The sequence below is a fragment of the Anser brachyrhynchus genome (genome assembly GCF_964034855.1).
Source record: "Anser brachyrhynchus genome assembly, chromosome: 3".
Taxonomy (NCBI): Eukaryota; Metazoa; Chordata; class Aves; order Anseriformes; family Anatidae; genus Anser; species Anser brachyrhynchus.
Genome location: NC_137696.1, coordinates 96,989,463 through 97,010,772, shown reverse-complemented (window position 1 = coordinate 97,010,772; position 21,310 = coordinate 96,989,463). Strand labels below are relative to the sequence as shown.

The 21,310-nt window shown below is 39.5% G+C and overlaps 1 protein-coding gene across 7 annotated transcripts in view; it reads right to left on the bottom strand.

The window, feature by feature from the left end:
* The window catches only part of LOC308191581 (uncharacterized protein), a 38,326-nt gene extending 19,099 nt beyond the window's left edge, over positions 1–19,227 (bottom strand). For 2 of the 7 annotated variants that reach the window (XM_080584117.1, XM_080584116.1), the window contains exons 1-5: positions 18,888–19,227; positions 18,073–18,148; positions 15,572–15,658; positions 11,344–11,620; positions 6,543–6,804 (exon numbers count right to left, since the gene is read on the bottom strand). In XM_080584117.1, coding sequence (XP_080440243.1) covers positions 6,765–6,804; positions 11,344–11,620; positions 15,572–15,658; positions 18,073–18,100 — 432 coding nt within the window. In that variant the 5' untranslated portion in view covers positions 18,101–18,148; positions 18,888–19,227 and the 3' untranslated portion in view covers positions 6,543–6,764. Of the gene's footprint in view, positions 1–1,133; positions 6,805–10,600; positions 11,621–15,571; positions 15,659–17,566; positions 17,798–18,072; positions 18,149–18,887 lie in introns of those variants that run through there. The other 5 variants (XM_080584120.1, XM_080584121.1, XM_080584119.1 and 2 more) reach the window with 5 other exon arrangements.
* Between the last annotated feature and the right edge of the window lie 2,083 nt (positions 19,228–21,310).

Below are 21,310 nucleotides of genomic sequence, written 5' to 3'. Positions count from 1 at the left end.
ATTACTAAAATACCATATTATTCAACAAATATATTGTGATTGGCAGTCATATGCCACTCTTCTAGGACATCTTCACAACTTAAATGAAATTACTTTTTCTTGGAATACATTCCATGTAATGATGCAACTAAATTTTTCACCACAAGAATGTTTAATTCCCATCAATATCCAACACACACATCATGGACAACAAGGCAAAGGGGAAAAAATTCAGGGTTCCTGATTACAGAGGAGACTGTCAGCCTGTTTAAGTTGATGACACATCATTTTCAACTACAAAAGCATGAAAAAGAGAGAGAGAGAGCTATTAGTCAAATGAAAGAATGTACCTAGACGTCATTTTCTGTACAACAAGTAGTTTGGCATATACTGGAATATCAAAACTATTATTATCATCATCATCATCATTATCATTATTATTATCATTATTTTAACCTCAGGATCCTAAAGCCCGTTTGTATCTTTTTAGTAGCTATAGAGTCTGCAGCATTATGTATGGGAGGCTTGAGAATGTTAATGGTATTGAGTACTTTAGACTACATTACATCACAAAAACACAGCACCAAGTTTCTGCTAAGCCATCACTGCACTGCCTGGTTTTGATACACATGTACCAAAGCTGAATAAAAACACCAGAAACTTTTGTCTTGTTGTTTGTAATAACATACAAACCATTAAAGAGATGTTTTTGATTGATTTGCTGAAAAAAAAAAAAAGGCAAATTATGGCAAATTAAGGCAAAACAGATTAAAGTGAATGAAAGAGAGAGAGAGAAAGACACAGAGAGAGGCAAGGCGAGGTAAGGTGAGGAAGAAGAAAAAGAGGAAGAAAAGAGGAGAGGAGAGAGAAGAGGAGAGGAAAGGGAAGGGAGGGGAGGAGAGGGGAAGGGAAGGGGAGGGAGGGGAAGGGAAGGGAAGGGAAGGGAAGGGAAGGGAAGGGAAGGGAAGGGAAGGGAAGGGAAGGGAAGGGAAGGGAAGGGAAGGGAAGGGAAGGGAAGGGAAGGGAAGGGAAGGGAAGGGAAGGGAAGGGAAGGGAAGGGAAGGGAAGGGAAGGGAAGGGAAGGGAAGGGAAGGGAAGGGAAGGGAAGGGAAGGGAAGGGAAGGGAAGGGAAGGGAAGGGAAGGGAAGGGAAGGGAGGAGAAGGGAGGAGAAGGGAGGGGAAGGAAAGGGAAGGGAGGAGAAGGGAGGAGAAGGGAAGGGAGGAGAAGGGAAGGGAGGAGAAGGGAAGGGAGGAGAAGGGGAAGGAAGAAAGAATAAAAAGCTGCTTTTCAAACTGAAATCCCTGGCCCCACAAATTTACAAATTATTTAATGTAGAGTTGCTTGTGGGGATGTTTCTGTAGAATATTAACGCTTTCCAAAGAATAAGTTGCTGCTGCCTTTTAGTGATACAAATTCTGCACTCCCTAATTTCGTGACATGATTTTAAGCATGAATTGTCAGATCTGTTTAAGGTTTCTGTCATGGATGGCACCTTTCAGTCACACTGCTTAGTACAGCACCTTGGTGAATAGGTGATATTGTAGGTAAATCCACAGACTTTCGTTAATTGTTCTTTCCTGTACATACACAATGCTTTCTAGATTTAAGAACAGCTTTTTCTTTAACACTTTTAAATTTAATATTATGTTTTTCTTTCATTGGGACATTGAGTGGTTGACCATGCTGAAAATCATGTTAGAAATACAGAAGTAATGGCTAAAATCCATAGACATGTTACAGCACTACAGCATGCTCTTCCAGCCTCAGGATCATGCTAATGTTCAAAGCACAAATTAGAGGAAATAAATATCAACTGGCCAAGGAAGAAACCTATTAAGAAACTTTTTAAGATATTATACTTAGAGATCTTACACAATATGGTAAGCATTTCAGTGTGAGAAAAATATAATAAACATTGGTTTATTCATCAAAAAATCAAAAGGTTCTTGCAAATTAAAAAGCAAGGATAGATCCATTCCTGTTGAAATTTTAACAGCTACAAAACCAATGGGGAAAAGCAAAGAAACAAACAAACAACCCCTCCCCCACAATAAAACAAAACAAAACAAAAACCAGATTACCTTGTGATCTGCAGCTATTTTAGGTAGTTGACAGAAATTTATGACATATTACCATGGCAACAATGGACTATCTCAATAGCTGTACTGCTTGTAAGGAGAATAAATTCTCAGAATGCATTATAATGCTTATAATTATTGTTCAAACTTCTACATCTTCTGTATAAATTGAAAGGTGTATTTTTCTTTCTTTTCTTCCCTCGTTCCTTTTTTTTTTTTTTTCTTTTGGTCACAATTGTGATAATTTTTCCTTGACACTCTTATAGAGATTCTACCTGTGATAAGTTTCCACTGTGCTCAAATAGTCCACTAGATGGAGCATCTACCATTTCCAAAATAAAAAAAAAAATGTTAAGGAAGCTAATTTTCACGAGAATTTGTTAAAGCCACTGAAAGTTTGGGGGGTGGGGGAACAAACTGCAATCTATTTAAACTTCTGTTTACAAGGCAGTCTTTCAATTTAGCTTCATTTACTGGAATAAAAAGCATTTCACATCTACATAATGTATGATGGAATCTATTTGAGGAATGGCTTAATTTAAAAACAGAAACCAAACATACAAACAAGCAAAAAATACAAGGAAAGTGGGAGGAGCAGGGAGGGAGAGGACAACTGCTTTCTACATTATCCAGTGTGATTTAAGTTCTTTCCTTAATTCTGTGTGATTTCATAAGTTTCAATTTAGATATACAGCCTGCAGAAATCTTCAAAGGACTGTCTGCTCTGATACTGCAGAAGAGTAATTTCTATGGAAAAGAAAATGAAATTATAATGAAGCCTGTGTAGACTGGTATGAGTGAAAAAAGGTAGAAAACCAAAAGATGCGCTTCAATGAAAGGGAAACAGCAGTGGACATTGTATTGCCATAGGATGGCTGTGAAAATCAGGCAGGAGCTCCAAAGCATTCTTTCAGTTCAGTGAGCACTGAGAAAGTAAAGCTGAGCAGCTGTGAGTTCGGAGGTAGTAGGTCAGCACTGATCTGCTCAATCCACAGGCTTGGACAAACCAGCAATGTGTATCATTTGTGACATATAAATCAATGGGAAGCTAAGTAAGAGTTCCTCTACTCCCCCTACCCCCTTACCATTACCCCTGGAGACAAGACATTTACTTTCAGCAGCTAAATAAGAATGTATTCCCTGAAAACTGGCTTTTGGCCAGGTTAATTTATGCATATGCAAACTTATGCTTCACCAATTTACTAAAACCCATCATTTAAGCCTGTTCAAATGTGCAGCTGTTTAAATGAGGTTGGAAGCAATTTTGCCACACGATGCTGATGTCAGTTAAAAGCTCAGAATTAGCAAAATGGGAAGGCATCAACGGAGTGTGTCTGCTACAGTGATCTGTGTTCCCCAGTGTCTAATGGATCAGGGAGACAGATATGCCTAGCTCATTGGCCTGTAAAGTTAAATTCAGATCTATTACCTATTACACACACGCATGTATACGAGGGGAAGCATTTTAAGTGGAATAAGAATCAGTTTTGTTCTGGCAAACATCCAGGGTGAGTCTGAATGGAGACTTTCAGGAAAAGCAGGACACAAAACCGCCAAGTGTGAAAATGGTTACAAACGATAGTTTATGTGAAAAAAAAAAAAAAAAAAAAAAAAAAGCGCTCAGAAACCCAGTCATGCCAGTAAGACAAGTTACGCAAAGAATGCATTTCCCAGGGTGTCATTCCATAAAATGAAAATGCAATGCTCTTTAAGTGCTGTGGGTAAGATCAGCATTAATTCTGGACACTGACAGTTCATGAACTGATGCAAATGGAACTTTATTTTAGATAAAACACAATGCTTAGAAATAATTGTATAGATCTCTGCGATATGCAGATAAATGGATATTCTCAGTTTCTAAGTAAACAGCAGAGGCCTGTTTGTCTGCAAATGAACCTACCTCATTCTGAAATACATGAGAAAATTATCTATGATGGATTTTGGTTTCCTTTCTGCATGTAATATGTGTGAAGAGACAGATCCAAAACTAAAGGATTTATTATTATTACTATTATTATTATTATTTTAAAGTTATATACATAGAAGTCATCACAAAGGATCTGCTTTTGACTATATATTTGCGCTAATAGCAGAGACTAAATGGGAACTGAAAATATATAAATACATAGTGACCAAAGGCCATTTATTGAAAGATTCAAATGTTATGAAAAACTGTTGAAATTTGGATTAGGTTATTAAAATTAATTGTTTAATAAGACTATGTATATTTTACTGCTGTTTCTGACACATAGGAAATTAATATTTCTAAGGCTTAACTGCTATCCTTTATGATCTTAACACAAGATGAGAACAAGATGGAAAGTTAGTGCTCTGAGTGTTGCTTTGTCACAAGTCCTGCTGAAGCAGCATTTTCTAGTTCCTGCCTTGCAGTATAGCACTTCTATCTATCCAACTGTCAGAGTACTTAAGCATGACTTACCTGAGCTCTAATCTTCTTGAAATCTTTCCATTCTCCAAATACATTGGGAGTGAATTAAAAGAAAAAAAAAAATCTGATCGTTTTTGTTTTATACTTTGGGTTTTGTTTTTTTTTTTTCCAGAGATATATATTTTTCAGACTGTGTTCACTTTTGATAAAATCTAATGAGGGTATTTTGCTACCTTCAGTTGCAGGTAAGTTGAAAACCCTTGAATCAAACATGTTGCTATACTAATTCAATGACAAGTACTTTAAAATGGTGGGTGGAAGAAAACAAATTTAACTACTCAATAGAAACAGAGAATCTAAGTTAACTGAGAAGAATTAAAAATTTCAAGACTTTTTAAGCACAGGTTTTTGACTTGCTTGGTCATAATTGCTTCTTTGGAGCTATTATGCTCTCATGTAAGTACATATTTAGAGGCATTTCAAAAAATAGATTATTGGCCTAGTAGACCATGACTATTCCAAAGGATTTACAGCTCACACTGCAGGAGAGCTGACAAAAGACACGTATAAAGTACTATAAGCCACTTTGAATGTCTCAGCTGCTTAACTTCTTCAATACAGCAAAAGACAGAGAAATGATTGTGACTTTGGACAAAATTATGTTTATATTAACCATAGGAACAGTTTTGTAAGCTTTAAACTGAGTGCTTCCCACAAATTCACAGGGACAGTAGCTAATTCCAAAAGGTACTTTCCATCAGAAAACCTAAATTGAGTAGAAGTAATACTGCAGAAGCAAAATTAAGAAGTTATTCACCTCTTAGGCAGTTATTCTATGAGAATGTATTTGAAAGTGTAGGAATCAAAAGAGTTTGTAAAACAAGTGGAGTTTCAAGAGGACACAATTATCTGCAGAGAAGGGGGCTGAGTTCACAGTCAAAGCACTCTGCTGGGATTCTAGGTCAATGATAAATCTTAAAATTTTGTATGTTGCAGGACAGTATTTTTGAAATAACATGGCATAGCATAACACCAGTGAGTTTACTTTGAATTTAAGTTTTTTTTTTCCTTTTTTTTTTTTTTTTGTTTCAATAGAAATTCTAGTTAGACATGGTAAATGATTATTACAGGGCTGTTCCAGTGACAGCTCACCATGTTAGAACAGAGGATTTGATTTAGCCTCTTAATGACCTTTTTATTCATGAACATTTGTTTGATTAAAATGTGCTTCATATGAATATTCAAGTGAGGTCTGCTTTCTTTGATGACAAGGATATATTCAACCAAATAGTTTAATGAGAAAGAAAAGGTATTTTTGAAAGGAAATAAAGGCTTTTAATTTAGCAGATCATCTGTTCACAGAGTACATGAAAAATATCATACTATTTGCACAAAAAAAAATCACAGGCTAACATTATCAATTCTAAAAAGCAAAAGTTATATATTTAAAAAAAAAAGTTGAACAATTAAACGAAGGATCATAATCTAGCTTTAGTTGACAATCCCCATGTAAGTAATAATCGATATATTTTTATTAGTCATTATTTTTAATAAATTGTCCAATCTCAATCATGATTATAAATATATTCAAATCATCATGTTTACAACAATACTGGATATAATACGGTGGGCTAGTAACCTGTCAGACACTACTTGCTGAAACAGGTAGCTCAGACCTGTTGAAAGTTTGCTCGCTGTTATGTGCCACATGGTTGGGTGATCTCCTACACACCAGGATGTATGCAACAGCACAATATGCTAATGAGCACAAGGCAGACTGGCAGATGCATGTGGTGACCCTTCAATAAAATCAGTTAGCCAGTTTGGCTGCCCTGCTCTAATTATCACAGCGGTTATTAAGAAGCAGGCATTAGATAAAACTAGATTTCTCATATTTTGTGGTAACCAGAAATGATGATTGCGCAGGCTAACCAGATATTTTGTTGTTGTTGTTGTTGTGATTTACCAACAACTGAGATCTTATCTAATATGGAAAGAGTTTCCTTGAGTAGTTCCAGTAACAAGTGAGCTGGAATCTCTGATTTTCGTATCATTTAATTTCAGTCACCAAAGTAGTAAATAATTCAGAGCTTACCTCTCAAAACTTCTCTTACAGGCTGTCCAAAAGACAAACACAAATAAAGCTTCAGACGTACATCTGCTCTGGAACAGGCTTGCTTGCTTGCTTGTTTGCTGGTGTAGCAGTCATGTAGAGAGATACTTCCTAATACACCTGGTTTCCTATGCTGGAGTTAAGCAGTGTGGCTCCCGCTCACAGTGGATGGTTGTATTTATCAAAGTCAGTGAATGGCTGACTTCAATATATTATCAAATGCAGTATACCCATACGCATCTCTCTAAAAAAGAAAAAAAAAAAAGGATGAGTAATCAGGCCAGAAAGCTGCTCCAGAGGATAAGGAGGTCTGAGCTGCAGAAGAGATATGATGTTTCTCCATGGAAGATTTTTCATCTCAGGAACAATTAATTTTGCAGTATGTTATCAGGACTCTTTACTAAACTTTGTGTGAAAACTCAGTTATACAATCCCTGTAAAACCGTGATGAATTAATTTTCCAAGTGCGGTGAATGTCTTAACATTAATATTTTTATGTATTCTTAGACTTAAAATACTTTACTACTGTTGCTGACTTCCCCTTTAACATCTCACTTTGAATATTCTAACTATTAAAACACTTGTCATTACAGGTTTGTAAAAAACAGCTTAAAAATCACCCTCAGAGACAATCTACATTCAGCTATTCTGCTACAGGGCAAGAAGGTAGACTACAAGATCTTTTGAAAACTCATTTCTATTATATGAAAAGGTGATTTTCTCCAAAAATGAGGTCATCTTCTAGTAGCATTTGAATTATTAAAAAATAAATTACACACACAGTTGCCATAATTCAAATTGAACTTCCATTGCATTAAATGTGTAAATTTACCAAGTTGGAAAAGGCTTTATTGAAAGTGTTGAAATATTTTGAAATTTCTGTTCAAAATGTAATTTTTTAAGGTTAAAATGATATTTTTAGGTTCAAAATTAATTATAGAAATGGCGTTTCACTTCAAAATAATTTTATTTAAAATATAAATGCAGTGACCTGCATTTTATATTTGGACTACATTACCCTTTGTTTTGAGGAAAATGCATCCATTGTGCTTATAACTACAAGGCACTTTTAAAATAATAAAATTGTGTCTAGCGCTTTAAAATAGTGCTTTAAAACAAACCATTAAAAACAAAACAAACAAAAACCAAGAACCAGATGAGAAATACAGCGTGAGAAAACAGAAGGTTATTCTGTGAGTACCTGGCTAATGCATCCTGGTTTCCATGGATTGGTCCTTATTTCTGTGTCTACCAGGAGTGCAGTCTTTAGACTTTTCCTTTAGCTGAAGTATTCACTATTTCTTTTCTGTGTGGATTATATGACATCTAATAAAGGTTGTGTTTATACTGAAGCTTTTCTCCCAAGAACAGCTCAGCTGGGAGCATATCCTTTATTTGGCTGTCATCTTTCACAAAAACTACAGAAACTTAATAACTTTGAGATGATGAGGATTTTGCCAGACTTGACCGAGAACTTGACTGAGATTGCCGAATTGTGCAGCAGTTATTCGAGGTACAGGCAGTCAGACAACACAGCAAACACACAGCACAGTATGATTATGGGGAACTCACAGGAAAATATGTTGAAAAGAACCAAATGTAAGGGCTCGTGAGATAAGAAAATAGTGAGCTTTGGCAAACTACAGCCAGGAATAGCTTGATAAACTTCTTCAGAATGTGGTGCTGGTGAGGTAGACAGACAGCCATGACATCGCAGGGTGGCTGCTGTGAGAAGAGTCCAGCAGCTGCCCCATGTCATATCAGAGCCAGCTCCAGCCAGCTCCAAAAGAGACATGCCACCTGCCAAAGCAAAGCCAGGCAGTGACATTCATTGTGCCTCTAGCAGAACAGATTTAAGAAAGGGGAAAAAATGCTGAGCAGCTGCAGCTGGGAGAGAGGAATGAGAAACTTTAGAGAGGAAAACCCCCTCCAAACACCAAGGTCAGTGCAGAAGGAAGGCAGGAAGCTCCAGCCACGGAGCAGCAGTTCCCCTGCGGCCTGTGGAGAGGCCCCTGGTGGAGCAGGCTGTCCCCCTGCAGCCCATGGGTCCCACACGGAGCAGATCTCCACGCTGCAGCCCGTGGAGGAGCCCCCGGTGGAGCAGGTGGATGTGGCCTGGAGGAGGCTGCGGCCCATGGAGAGCCCCCGCAGGAGCAGGCCCCGGGCCGGAGCTGCAGCCCGTGGAGAGGAGCCCACGCAGGAGCAGGGGGTCTGGGGGGAGCTGCTGCCCGTGGGGGACCCGTGCTGGAGCAGTTTGCTCCTGACGGATGGCCCCTGTGGTACAGAGCCATGTGGGAGCAGTTCTTGAAGAGCTGCTACCTGTGGGAAGCCCCCGCACGATCAGTTCAGGAACATTTGCGTGGTAGGGACCCCACACAGGAGCAGAGGAAGAGCGTGAAGATGAAAGAGCGGCAGAGATGAAGCATTAGGGACTGACAACAGCCCCCATTCCCTCGGTCCTCTGTGCCACTCGGTGGGAAGAAGGCAGAAGGTGGTGGATGGGGAGAAAGGTGCTTTTAGTTTGCTTTTAGTTCTCACTGCTCTAGTCTGTTAGTAGTTAGCAATAAATTACACTAACCTCCCTCTTCTAAGTCAGTTTTGCCTATGACAGTAATTGTTGAATGATCTCCTTGTCCTCATCTTAACCCTTGTGCCCTTTTCATCATATTTTCTCCCCTGTTTTTAGAGGAGGGGGAATGAGAGGTGTGGTGGTTTCACACCGATGAGCAGCTGAGCTCCACCACACTTGTTTGTAAGGATGGACTCTATGAGCTCATGTACACTCTGTGAAAGTCCCACCTTCATATAATACTACTGTCAAGGTGAGAAAAAATACTATTTTACCTTTGCAATATAAAATAGAATATATCTACCTCTGTCAAGGCAGCATTTTTTACAAAGTGCAAGCGGTGTCTGAGAATTTCTAGGTGATCTTTGCTGAGTAATCATTCTTTAGAGCAGCGTCTCATGCTATATATGTTTCCATTGATAGAAAAACTGACCAACTTCATTATGAAACTAGAATAAACATACTTGGTTTTCAACAGAATTACTTTGGCTTTTCACAAATAAATCTTTGATTGTATTTAGGTATAGGAGGAGTTTATTGTTTTTGTTGATGGACCAGAACAAGGAGTTCAATTAGTTGAAAATCCAAGCAGTTGGCATTTCTGGAATTGGCAATTTGCATATCTGCTTTGCTGTACTTCTCAATGATTAATGTATTTATAGAAGTCAGAAGTAGCTCAAAAATGATTTAGTATTTAAAAAAAAAATCAGATAGTGAACCTTATAGTAAAATTCAATTATTATTTTCTTGGCATAAAAAGATACTTCATAAGCATCAGCTTTTTGCTGTTGTTGTTGTTTTTGTTTTGTTTTGTTTTTAAGCTCACCCACAACCAGTTCATTTGTCTTGCTTCAGTTTGCACCACAACATACTTCATTTTGTAGTGTTGTAAATGAACCAATCTGCCTCATCTATTTATCTGGTGACATCTGTGGAGCTATAGAAAACAGTGGAAATTATTTCTGTGCTTTTGTTGTGCAATAAGGCAGACACCAACCAGAAGACAGATTACCCCCAAGGTTGGCATCTAAGAGTGGCTGCCCTCTGGTCATGAACATCTCTCTTCATTGATACTGAATAAGCTCGGATGACTAACTTAGACCACATGACTTTAAGGCAGCTATTGGAGGATGGTTAAATCTTATCCCTAGAATCTATACTTGGCATGTACATAAAGCAAACAATGGATTTGAGGAGGGAAATGTCTAGACCCTAAAACCTCCATATATAATTAGATTGATGACAACTCTCCAGAGACTTCATCACAGGAGGAAATTATTTGCGTGATCCAATTCTCATAGACAGTAGCTGTAAGATTCTCTGTGCCTTCAGCAGAATGTGTATTATGCCACAGCTTACAATGATGTTTTATTTTTATTTTGCTCATTTGAATGATAACATTTAAACCAGAGTGTAAAGCAAACAAATAAAAAAAATAAAGAAAAAAAAATACAGGTAGGATTTATCTTACCTAACTTTAGACATGAAGCAATTAGTTATTTTACAGTAAGATAATCATCATAGGCTCTTTTCATAACTAGTGAAGATAAATAGAGACCAGCAAAGGGCAATCCATCTCACTAGCTTTAGACAGTCATCTTGAGCAAAGAAGAATTTCTCCTTCTGTATGTCTCACTCTCTCTCTCAGCTGAGTAAAATGGGAGAAGGCAGTGATTAGTTCAGAGTCTGACAATTCATTGTTAAGCATCTAATCCAGGCAAACTGAATCCTAACATAGACTGGATTTTTTTCTGTTTCCCTTAACATTTTCATCACTGGCCATTCAGTAAAATGACCAAACTTAGAGCAAATTTTGTCGTATTTCACAGGCAAAGCAAAAAGACAGACATTATAGTCTACAAAAAGAGACTACAGGAATGTTTTGATTCCTCCCTTCTCTCAGCATAAATACATAAATAAATATATACATAGACTGACATTTTTCATAGACAGTTTCCCACAAAGTGGGATCCTTTCTTTGAGATCTGTATAGCACAGATTACTACACCTGTATTCTTTTGAACAGATTCTTAGGCTGCTCTTGTGGTTTAGCCCTGGCAGGCAGCTAAGTGCCACACAGCTGCTTGCTCACTCTCCCCAGGTGAATCAGAGTGGTAATAGTGTGAGAACTCACGGGTTGAGATAAGGACAGTTTACGAGGTAAAGCAAAAGCCATGTGCACAAGCAAAGCAAAACAAGGAATTTGTTCAATACTTCTCATCAGTAGGCAGGTGTTCAGACACTTCCAGAAAAGCAGGGCTCATCACGTGTGATGGTTTCTTGGGAAGACAAACACCATCATTCCGAGAGTTTCCACCTTCCTCCTTCTTTACCCAGCTATTATTGCTGAGCATGATGCCACAAGGTGTGGGACATCCTTTTGGTCCTGTCTTAGCTGTGTGCTCTCCCAGCTCCTTGTGCACCCTCAGTCTCCTCGCTGGCAGGGCAGCAGGAGAAGCTGAAAAGTCCTTGGTTCTATGCAAACAGTGCTCTGCAACAAGTAAAAACATCAGTGTGTTATCACCACTATTTTCATCAAGCCACAGCATTGTGTGAAACAACTTCATCTAATGTAAAGGTTTGTTTAATAAATTACAAAAGCTTAACATGCAAACATTATCATGTAAAAATACAAAGCATTTATGTGAATTCAACATTTAGGGTAGCTCTGATTTTGTGTTTGGTTAGCCCAAATAATCTCCTTCATAATCTACAAAAATCAGCATTAAAAGGCTGGACTTTATTCTATCCCTAGGCTCTAAAGCAGATTTATAGTATATTAGCCTTTCCAGATATTCATTAACTGTGTTGTAAAAACCACCAGTGAGAAAATAACATTTTCTAAGTAGCTATTACTTTTTAAAATCTCTGAGAAAACTTTTTTTTTTTTTTCCCCGTTATATCTATTGAATTGTTGAAAACTAAGCCAATATCTTGTTCTACCCCTAAATAGGTGTTTTTCAGCAACTGAAGGATGCTGCTGCTTACCAGTCCATTGAGCGAATACCCCTACTCAACATCTGGACTGGAAGGTTCTCAGAGGAGGTGAGCATTTAAGTCTCTGCAACAGCTACTACACTTCAAAATATAATGATGGTCAGTGACACCTAATATGTGGCTTCATTATCAATAACCTTATGTCTACTACAGGTAAGCAAAACTGTGGTTAAGTTAGATTTGAACATATAGTCAATGAGAGTCCAGCACAGGAAGAAAGGCAAGGCAAGAGGAAGGGAGAAAAGGGGAGGGGAGGTTCACTGCATTTTTTTAAGAAGTACTTGTCTTTTGAACTAGGAGATACTGAGTTCCTTCTGAGTCTTCTCTTCAACTTCTGATATGAATTTGGTTTAAAAAAAAAAAAAAAAAGCCTTTATTATTCTATGTGTTCCTTAATTTGCCACAAAGTTTGTTTTTAAATAAGTGTGGTAGTTTTACCCCCTTGGACAGCTGAACTCCACCACAACCACTTTCTCACTGCCCCTCTTCAAAGAGAAAGGGGGAGAAAATATGATGAAAAGGGCTCAAATGCTGAGATAAGGACAGGGAAATCACTCAACAATTACTGGGAGATTAATGTAATTTGTTGCCTATCACTAATGGACTAGAACAGTGAGAAACTAAAAGCAAACTAAAACCACCTTTCTCCTCATCCACCATTTTCTCCCTTCTCTCTCCTGAGCAGCGCAGGGAAACGGGAAATGGGGGTTGTGGTCAGTCCCTAATGCTTCATCTCTGCCGCTCTTTCATCTTCACTCTCTTCCTCTGCTCCTGTGTGGGGTCCCTACCATGCAAATGTTCCTGGACTGATCGTGCGGGGGCTTCCCACAGGTAGCAGCTCTTCAAGAACTGCTCCCACATGGCTCTGTACCACAGGGTCCATCCGTCAGGAGCAAACTGCTCCAGCACGGGTCCCCCACGGGCAGCAGCTCCCCCCAGACCCCCTGCTCCTGTGTGGGCTTCTCTCCACGGGCTGCAGCTCCGGCCCGGGGCCTGCTCCTGCGGGGGCTCTCCATGGGCCGCAGCCTCCTCCAGGCCACATCCACCTGCTCCACCGGGGGCTCCTCCACGGGCTGCAGCGTGGAGATCTGCTCCGTGTGGGACCCATGGGCTGCAGGGGGACAGCCTGCTCCACCAGGGGCCTCTCCACAGGCCGCAGGGGAACTTCTGCTCCGTGGCTGGAGCTTCCTGCCTTCCTTCTGCACTGACCTTGGTGTTTGGAGGGGGTTTTCCTCTCTACAGTTTCTCATTCCTCTCTCCCAGCTGCAGCTGCTCAGCATTTTTTCCCCTTTCTTAAATCTGTTCTGCTAGAGGCACAATGAATGTCACTGCCTGGCTTTGCTTTGGCAGGTGGCATGTCTCTTTTGGAGCTGGCTGGAGCTGGCTCTGATATGACATGGGGCAGCATCTGGATTCTTCTCACAGAGGCTACCCCTGCAGCCCCCATGCTACCAAAACCTTGTCATGTAAACCCAATACGGGTTTAAGCTGCTAAAGTATTCATTTGGAGGCCTCAGAATGCTTATTTATATTCTTTGTGCCTTTCCTGTTCTAAATGCAGTTCAATATATACTTCCAATTTCTGATAAATTATGTTAATTTTCATTCATCTGAAGCTGATGTTAACTTTTAGTACCCTGCATCAGGTATTAAGCTCTACCAGAAACAGTGATCCTTTTCCAGCAAGTGTTGCCCATTAAGTTGTTCATCTTTGTCTTTGATTTCTTCTCCAAATACTTTGGTTTTAGTTGTATTAAATAGAAGGTGGATAATTTCATATGACTTCTTTAAGTTATTGAAATCATGTTGAATTTTCACTTTTTCTTAAAGAGCCCCCTCACTTTCTGGAGACTTATACAGATTTTCTGTCTACTCTCTAATCATTCACCTAAGTTATTAATGAAAATATTGAACAAGACAAGGACAAAATCCCAAGGAACATCAATTATAAGAGTCAAATACTGCCATCCAGTCATTGGGTGTTTTTTTTTTTTTCCCAATCAGTAATGATTACTTTATTCTGATTTTATCTTTAGTTCTTTAATAACAGGCAGGTCTGTAACAAAATCATTAGTAATGCAAGACAGGCAACAGTCAAATTATACAACTGTTTTCATAAACCAAGGAAGGAAGGAAAAAAGAAAAAGAAAAACGAGAGGAGAGGGGAGGGGAGGGGAGGGGAGGGGAGGGGAGGGGAGGGGAGGGGAGGGGAGGGGAGGGGAGGGGAGGGGAGGGGAGGGGAGGGGAGGAGAGGAGAGGAGAGGAGAGGAGAGGAGAGGAGAGGAGAGGAGAGGAGAGGAGAGGAGAGGAGAGGAGAGGAGAGGAGAGGAGAGGAGAGGAGAGGAGAGGAGAGGAGAGGAGAGGAGAGGAGAGGAGAGGAGAGGAGAGGAGAGGAGAGGAGAGGAGAGAGGAGAGAGGAGAGAGGAGAGGAGAGAGGGGGAAGGGAAGGGAAGGGAAGGGAAGGGAAGGGAAGGGAAGGGAAGGGAAGGGAAGGGAAGGGAAGGGAAGGGAAGGGAAGGGAAGGGAAGGGAAGGGAAGGGAAGGGAAGGGAAGGGAAGGGAAGGGAAGGGAAGGGAAGGGAAGGGAAGGGAAGGGAAGGGAAGGGAAGGGAAGGGAAGGGAAGGGAAGGGAAGGGAAGGGAAGGGAAGGGAAGGGAAGGGAAGGGAAGGGAAGGGAAGGGAAGGGAAGGGAAGGGAAGGGAAGGGAAGGGAAGGGAAGGGAAGGGAAGGGAGGAGAAGGGAAGGGAGGAGAAGGGAAGGGAAGGAAGGAGAAGGGAAGGCAGGGAAGGGAAGGGAAGGGAAGGGAAGGGAAGGGAAGGGAAGGGAAGGGAAGGGAAGGGAAGGGAAGGGAAGGGAAGGGAAGGGAAGGGAAGGGAAGGGAAGGGAAGGGAAGGGAAGGGAAGGGAAGGGAAGGGAAGGGAAGGGAAGGGAAGGGAAGGGAAGGGAAGGGAAGGGAAGGGAAGGGAAGGGAAGGGAAGGGAAGGGAAGGGAAGGGAAGGGAAGGGAAGGGGAGGGAGGAGGGTAAGGTGTTCTTGAAAAATCCACATGGGTTATTTCTTCTTTCATTACCATTTCTAACAGAAAAAAAGGAGTCAGTTTTAATGAATACCATATGAAATTAAAAGAGAGAGACTGGATGCTGAAAGTTCTTTTCAGGCTTTTTAACATCTCTACAAATTAAACCTTAACTAGACTTCATCAGTAATGATGACTGTCAGTGACCACTGACAGTATCATGTGTTGTAACCAGAAAGAACAGTATTTATATGATGGTCCAGGGTGTAGACATAGAACAAATTATGAGATCCGTCTTCACTTTTCCACCTTCATGAAATTGTTCTTTCACTTATTTTACCAGTCAGGACATAAAAATATTTTCTGCTTAATATTTACTTATTTCTTTCTCAATGATGATTTAAGATATAAGAAGAAATCAGTTCACATACCAAATAAGACAATGTAGGTAGCTGAATGTCTCTTCAGGAGCCTCAGAAGCATTCCTTTTTCACCATTGCCTGTGCAGGAGTGAAAGACTGCTTCATTAAGCATCTAATACTTAAGCATACAGTATGCATTCCATTCTGTATAACTTCTAAATTATCACAATAATAGCAGGCATAAAATAAAATCTTTAATTCCTTTTAATCCTCTGAAGATGAGTTAGAACTATATGTTTTTTTGAGGTTTCATTTGGTTTGGTTTGATTACTTCCAGAAAGCTCCACAGGTAATTGAAAGCAGGTTAACTAGAAAGCTAAGGTCGTCAGGCAGGATTGGACAGTCACATTTCAGTTCACAGTTTTGCAGAATGATAGGAATGCAAAATAAATGCTACTTATGCTTGCTCTTTCAACTCACATTCAGTTCCCATCTCCTGCCAACCCAAGTGTATCTGTTTTTGCTTCTGCTTCCCTCCCCCTGATAGCGTGTGTGTGCCCCTAAATGACATTACAACACAGATGTCGACAACTGTCCACTATTCTTCCGATTACAAAGCACTATGTGGCAGATGGTGTAAATGAGCCAGCATACATTTACTGGAAAGAGGTAAAAAAATGCTGCCAGATTGCTGACTTTCTGGCATTATGCCACATGGTACAAATGACAGGTTGGGGAAGCAGAGATTACACAAAAAATGATAATTTAAACTCATTTTTACGATGATTTGCCACTAAACTTCTTTTGTCTGTTTGCTTGTTGATTAAGACTATATTGGAAACATCCCATGTCACAGACTATTCCCCAGCAGATCTAGATTTCTGATCAAATCTATGTTTCTTAAGCAAACTTAATATCTTCACTTCTATACAAGTCCTCTATGCTGCCCCTTAATTAAAAAGCTGGATATAGTATTTCAGCTTAATTAAGTGAGGCTAAGAAAATGCAGAAACTGGGAGTCATGAAATAACTCATATTTGAATTTGCCTCAGGACATCTCGAGTCCAACCACTTGTTCCAAGATGCCAGTTATTGGTCAGACCAGGTTGCTTAGGGCTTTATCCACTCAGCTCTTGAACACCTTAAAGGACAGAGACTATAGAACACCTCTGGGTAACTGGTACTGTGGCTGGACAGTCTGTATGGTGAAAAAAGCCTTGCTTATACCCAGCGTGAAAGTCTGTTATTTCAATTCATGCTCATTGTCACTTGTCCACCCACCATGCACATCCGTTTAAAGACCAGATCCATCTTTGAAATAGCCCTCTGATAGGCACTGGTGGACTCCTCTGAGGTCTCCACCCAGAGCTATGTCTTTACCAGGCTGAACAAGTCCATCTCTCTCAGACTTTCTTCACAGGTCATGTGCTCCAGGGCTCACTGCTGGCTCACACACGTTTGCTGCCCACCAGCACCCCCAGGGGCTTTCCAGCAGAGCTGCTCCCCCACCAGGCAGTCCCCAACCTATATCCTGTCAGGGCTGTTTCCTTCTAAAGTCCAGCATTTGGCATTTGTCTTTGATGAATTTCAGGACCTTCCTGTTGACTCTAGTCTATCTAGGTGCATCTGAATGGTGCCCCCCTAATTATCCAGTGCCCCCAAAGTGATAATGGTTGAAAATAATAAAATTATTTTCACTTAGATGAAAAAAAATGTTATTTCTTTCCTTTGAGTGGTTGCTACTGCTTGATTTGAAAAATGTTTCTGTTTTCAGCAAAGAAAAGTGCTTTTACAATCTCTTATTTAAATCTTATCAGTTAGATTAAAGAGGCAATTGGCAATCTTTGGTGTTATTTCTTTGCACTCATCATTTTCACAACATCTTTGACTAGGTTATCTAAGCATTTTTGAAGGTGAGGGTGAGAGTCTTATGTTCCAGCAGTTTGGCCAGATAATATGTTCTAGGTATGTTTTTATCATATATCTTTGTTGAGTTTCAAGCACCAATATAAAACTCATACATTGTCCCCATCTCTGAAATCCCAAACGTGGCAAGACCTTTACCTTTTCTCCCACTGAGGTCTTTCATTTACAGAGCTCTACTTCATCCAACTTGTAGGCATTACTGCACCTTGTGCTCACTGATCAGGGGACCAGTTGTGTTACCCTGATGAGCTGCCAGGTACTTTCACTTCTGCACAGTCATGGAAGTGAATTCTGCTGCTGCTGCTTCTGCTACTCTGAATACTGACAAACTCCACTCCACTTCTAAGATACTGTTTGCACGGCTTATTTCTGCAAGTGAAATAAACGGCTCTATCACAAAACCATGCTTACATCCTCCAAGCAAACACAGACTGCTAACTCAAGGCCAGTGTAAGCGCCACATGCTATGACTACAGATGTAGGATACCTGAAAGAATCTATGTTTACCTATCTAATTATCTAGCTATCTACATCTTATACAGGTGTATAAGTGTCTAAATCTGTTAAAGAGAAGTCGGTTTTCAGGAATTTATGTCTCACTGGAGCACACAGAAAATGAAATAAACAATTAGGGTGCTACCTACATTTTTGGTGACTTGGAGTACATTCCATACTTCATCATATTAAAGGCATCCCATCTGAGACTGTGCCAGTGAGTCTCTGAATAATGGAGATAATACCAGACAAAGGTATTTTAAACATGAACACATTAAACATGAATATATTGAATATATATAAACATGAATATGTAGATGTAGGACTCTACTGGTTTACCAGTTTACATCTTCTTATGATCAAATACATAATAACTAAGTACTAATAACTGTAATTCTTCAGTCAATTCCATCTCAGACACTTTTATTATAGTTTCGTCTGAGAAGGTTCCTCTTCTCAAGCTCTGGAACTGCTCTGCAATATGAAGTTGTACATTATTGTGTATATTATGTATATAGTATATATATATATACATGTATAGTATGTAAGTAGTATGTATATCATGCATAGTATACATTCTACATACAATAGTACTGATAGGAATATTCACTTCCAAAGCAGATGGTCCATAATATTTTATTTTATTTTTGTACTCCATGTCCTCCTTCAACTGAGGAAAGTAGGGATAAAATCTCATTTCTGTATGGCATCATTTTTGCTACGTGAGTGTTGTGGTTTAACCCGGCTGGCAGCTAAACACCACACAGCCGTTCGCTCACCCTCCCCCCTCCCTCTCTGGGATGGGGGAGAGAAACGGGAAAGTGAAGCCGGTGAGTTGAGATAAAGACAGTTTATTAAGACAGGAATATAATAATAACAATAATAGTAATAATAGTGATAATGATAATAGTATTAATAATAATAATGTGTAAGAAAACAAGTGATGCACAATGCAATTGCTCACCACCCGCTGACCGATGCCCAGCCTATCCCCGAGCAGCCCGGCCCCCCACCCCGGCCAGCCACCCCTATATATTGTTTAGCATGACGTCAGATGGTATGGAATACCCCTTTGGCCAGTTTGGGTCAGCTGTCCTGGGTCTGTCCCCTCCCAGCTCCTGCTGCACCCCTAGCCTGCTCGCTGGCAGGACAGAGCGAGAAGCCGAAAAGTCCTTGGCCTGGTGTAAACACTGCTCTGCAACAATTAAAACATCAGCATGTTATCAGCGCTCTTCTCACCCTAATCCAAAACATAGCACCCTACCAGCTACTATGAGGGAAAATTAACTCTGTCCTAACTGGAACCAGGACAGTGAGTTTTCCCATCACTGGGTTTTTCCTTCTCTCATAGGAGCTCACAGATTCCTGAAACTGAAGAGAAATTCTTGGGTCTGCTGATACCTGTAATAATTTACCCATTCTCTTCATTGAAGACAGAATTTCTCTAATTGTGAGGAGACCCTTATCTTAGCTACTGCAAAGAGCCATACCATCTTCTTTTCTTGTCCTGAATGCACCTATATTTGTCCTTTAGCTAGGACAGATGTGCACTTCTAGCAGTTAAACTCCCACTAATCTTCATGGACTGTGCTTTGGCTCACAAAGCTGTACTTGCTGAGTGTGTAAACTGGTTTTCTTTTTGATTGAAGTTAGACTGGAAGATGCCTCGAACAACAATATCTAATGTCACCTGCCTATGGGCATACAAGTACATAGGAACAGACTACATCTAATCTGAAGTAAAAATGTCCAGACAAGTAGTGTTGATGTTTAGTTATCTGAAATAACTATTTCACCCAATGGATAGTGTGGATGGATAAAAAACAAATGGATATTTGTTAATGCATACAGAATTAGTTCTGATAAAATATGATACTGTTTAATTTCAGTGGTTAGAATCACAGATGCTGTTAAGCTGGATCAATTATTTGATTTAGCCAGGGAAAACAAGAGTTTTTGTAATTTTACCAGTTGTTACTATATACCTCCCATGTGGAATAAACTGTGAACAGTGAATTCTCTACCATTTTCAAGGAGTTCCCAGGCCTTTTCAGGTTACAGAAATATCTGTTTGTGGCTTGATTTTTATACTTAATTATAAATGAATGCCCACTCAATTAAGATTATTATTTTTTTTCCCTGCAGATGGAAACACAGGCAGGAGCACTGGGTTGTATTTCTATTTGTATTTCTACTTGGCTCCTTTCCCTCAGCTAAACCTTTAGTAACCTAAGTCATTTTTCACTCTGTTCCATGATTGACAAATGAAGTAAGGGATCTGAGAATTTTATTATTTTCCAGTGCTGACCAGAAAACAATTTTTCTGTTTTATAAAAGAAAAGAGAAAGTGTGCAGTTTCAGAATATTTTACAATTTCTCTGATGTAGAATCAAAATAAGACTTTTGGAGAATGTTTTTGTGAGAAGTCTGTGATAGATACTGTCTCAGCCTACCCGATGCCCGGACAATAACCTACTGACTAGAACATTTAACTTGGGTGTGGGAGGAACTGATCTACTTGTTTATGACAGATTAGGCTCCCACAGACTCCATCCCACATAACAGGCAAGTTTCTTGCTCACCAAATTATAGCATCAGCCTTTTTTAAAATGTGAAACTCTCCTCTTCCATATTTTTCCTTCTATATAAACAGCTAAATATAAGACTAGATCTACAGTTTGGTGATAAAGGTGATTTGTAAGAAGAGAAGCCATATGCTATTTTCTGTTTTATTTGATTCAAAGCAGAGGTTAGATTCTAGCCTCCCTATGGCCCTTGAGAATTTTGTGACTTTTTTCCCCTGAAAATGTTCTAGCCGGAAACACTGAATTGAAACATCTCAATGCAAATGTTTTTGTTTTATTTTATTTGTTTATTTACTTATTCTTTACAAAAGGGAAACATGTTGATTAAAGCTACCTCTCCCTTCTGATGGGCCACTCTGATACCTGTCTCATCTCACTTCCTGCCAGAACGGAATCCACAGCAATTATTTCTGCATTATTTTGTAATGTTTCAACAATGGTAAGCTTATGAATGTGAACTTCCTAGTGTAATTTCTCTAGAAGTTAAAGTAGATAGCTAATATGACAAACTAGAAACATTATGAAAATGGGCAAGTGATTATTCTAAACATCTTTAAGTGGTATATATGCTGCCACAAATTTTATCTCCTGAAATGTACATTAATAAGTGGAAATATGATTAAACTGTTGAAGCTGTGACTGGCTGATGATACATTCCATTAATAAAATTTGAATGAACTTGGCAGTTGAGAGTACAATTTGTTTTTTCTGTTTATAGTGAACATTACTATGTACGATAGTAAAGAGACATGCTGTTACAAAATACACATAAATAGGAAAGGACATAGGAAAGAACAGACAT